Source organism: Echinops telfairi, unplaced genomic scaffold (assembly GCF_000313985.2).
Source record: "Echinops telfairi isolate 266 unplaced genomic scaffold, ASM31398v2 ScPeMD7_3533;HRSCAF=4204_0, whole genome shotgun sequence".
In the NCBI taxonomy this organism is placed as follows: Eukaryota; Metazoa; Chordata; class Mammalia; order Afrosoricida; family Tenrecidae; genus Echinops; species Echinops telfairi.
Genome location: NW_022107431.1, coordinates 19,948,163 through 19,950,754, shown reverse-complemented (window position 1 = coordinate 19,950,754; position 2,592 = coordinate 19,948,163). Strand labels below are relative to the sequence as shown.

Below are 2,592 nucleotides of genomic sequence, written 5' to 3'. Positions count from 1 at the left end.
CCCCCCACCTTCCCGCCCCACCCCTCAATCAACCATCCGTGCAGTGACCATCTCTGCAGCCCTTCCCACCCTGGACTTCATATCCAGAAAGACATAGACAACAACATCCAGGAACAAACGAAACAACAAGCCATGCGCTGCACTCCGCATGCCAGCAATGCGATGCGCATCCCTGGTCTGTCTGTGGGCAGGGGGGCCACTGGAGGCCTCATCCACGCGGGGAGGCTGCGAATAAGTCTGGGCGCCTCTGTCACCCACAGCCTTCTGAAAACCAGTGTTCACAACTTAACTTCCGATACATTCCCTCCTTCCGGTTTGGATTTTATCAGAGGCTGTGTGTTTTCCCAAGCCATTTTATTGGGAACTCACCCAGACTTCACACCATCCCGTAGTTCACTCAGAGCAAGCAAGCAGTGTTGTACAAAACACTTTCTTCCTTGAACTGTTTGGTATCAGCTCCCCCTTACTGCTCCACCTCCCCTGCCCGCCACTCCCCCAGCACTCCCTTTTCTAGTTGTCTGTAGATTCACCCATCTGGGTTTCATAGGCCAGAAAACAGAGAAAAACACCCATCGGAGAGTCAAAAATATTAAAAACCAGATCGAGCCCAAAGTATATCAGGTTTTAAACCGATGACGTCGGGGTTCTCATTTCCACACAGTAGATTGCCAGGCCTTCCTTCTGAAGCTTCTGCAGGTGGACCCACCCCAAGTGCATTCGCAGGGTGCACGCTCCGGAACCACGGCTCGTCTGTAAGAAGTCGGGAAGCAGCTCTCCCCACGCGCCTTTGGCATCTCACGGTGTTGCCCCTCTGGTCACAGCCCCGCCGTGGACGGGGCAGGGCTGTGACACAGAGGCGGCGGTGGTGTGGGAAGCCTGCATCTAACCCGTCCATCCCCTTTTGTTTGTCCAGATCCCCAGTGGCGGCCTGACGGAGATCTGCCGGAAGCCGCTCTCGCCAGGCTGCGTGTCATCCGTGACCGAGTGGCTGGTGTCCATCGGCCTGCCCATGTACGTGGGCGCGCTCACAGAGGCGGGCTGCAGCACGCTGAGCCAGGTGCCCTCGCTGTCCCACACGTGCCTGCAGGAGGCGGGCATCACAGAGGAGAGGCACATCTGCAAGCTCGTGTCCGCCGCCAGACTCTTCAAACTGCCGCCGGGGCCCGAGGCCATGTAGCCAGGCCCTGCTGCACCACCCCTTCACTGTGCCCCGATGCAGCCTGGGCTCCGAAGGGAGGCCCCTCGGGGAGCCAGACTGCATAGAACCTTGGCTCAGGCCAGGACCCTCCCTCCTGTAGGCACACCCCCCAAAGAGAAGACAAGGATGTCTTTTATTTTCGGAATGCAAACCAAGATGCCAACCCGCAGCAAATGCTGTGCCTCCGGTCTGTCTGGGAGCCGGGCAAGGGCAGCTCGGCCCTGCCCAGCTCTTCTGCAGACACCCAAAGCCCAGAGCCCCGGCCTGGGCGCTTGCTGTTCCCTATGGGCTGTGTTTCTTTGTTCAGAAGGGAGAAAACCCTGGCCACCCAGAAATAGCCCTGTCCTCCTTCTGATCCCCAAGAGACGTGTTCATACTGCTTTCTAGCAATCAGCTTTTATTTGCCTTAACATAAGCTTTGAGCCGCGATCGAACTAGGGTTCACGACCCCATAACCATCGTCCCAAACCTTCAGCTTCGACCACCGTCTACTATATCGGGGGTTTCCGCAAACGTGGGCTTTTCTACTTGTTTGATTTTTGACCTGGCCTGTTTTATAGGAGTGCTTATCAGGCACCAGTTTCGTGTTGGCTTTTGGTTTTCAAACTAACTACAAATCCAGTAAGAAGCTGACTGAAATTTGCAGCTAGCTTGTACATGTGGGTGCTTGTGCGTGTGTGTGCGTGTGTGTGTGTGTGTGTGTGTGTGGTCACTGCCTTCATTTTACTCCATTTATTTTCTTTCCTATGTTGGACATTGTGTTGTTGTTTTGACTTGGAATCCGGACTGTCTCCATTCCCGACTTCAATCACCTTTGCGAAAAATCATTGTCAGATCGAATGTTCCAGAGAGATGGTTTGGTTTGGTTTGGTTTTGAAAGGGAAGCAGCTTGTAAGGTATTTTCTGCACTTTTAAAGTGTTATCATGTCATGCAGATGTTTGTCTCCCACCCGTCTCTCTAGACAGTTCTTTCATTCGGACAAAGCTATGCGATGAAGCCAGATTCACCACCCTAGCCGTCTATTAAGTGTTTGCCTGTTTCCAGTGACTTTCCAGCTGATTTCTGCAATCTCTTTTAGCCTAGTGTCCGATTTTTCCAGCAAAGGACAAATTTAGATGATGAAGTAGTAAGGTTTTCCTTGCTCACAAAACGAGTCCCCTTTGCATTCTCCCCAGGACCACGCCTGCAAGCCCCCATGTGATCCTTTACCAGAGAAACCCTTCGAACCCGAGGCCTGTGTCGAAGGTTGTGTCTCCTTTCATCTGTTCATGAAATGATTTCCCTCAGGAAGACAACCATGATTTCCTTCCTTCCAAAGCCATCCCCAGCCTTTGCTTTCCACGCCTGGACCCATGCTTCTGAGGAGAAAGAAAATACATATTCTCAGGGGATT

General features: G+C 53.0%; 1 protein-coding gene across 1 annotated transcript in view; it reads left to right on the top strand.

Annotated features, from left to right (window-relative positions):
* Positions 1–1,900, top strand: part of LOC101658134 (SAM and SH3 domain-containing protein 1) — a 50,987-nt gene extending 49,087 nt beyond the window's left edge. Inside the window, exon 12 of the mRNA XM_030886847.2 lies at positions 914–1,900. Within this exon, the coding sequence (XP_030742707.1) occupies positions 914–1,177 (264 nt within the window). The 3' untranslated portion in view covers positions 1,178–1,900. The remainder of the gene's footprint in view (positions 1–913) is intronic.
* The last annotated feature ends 692 nt before the right edge of the window (positions 1,901–2,592 follow it).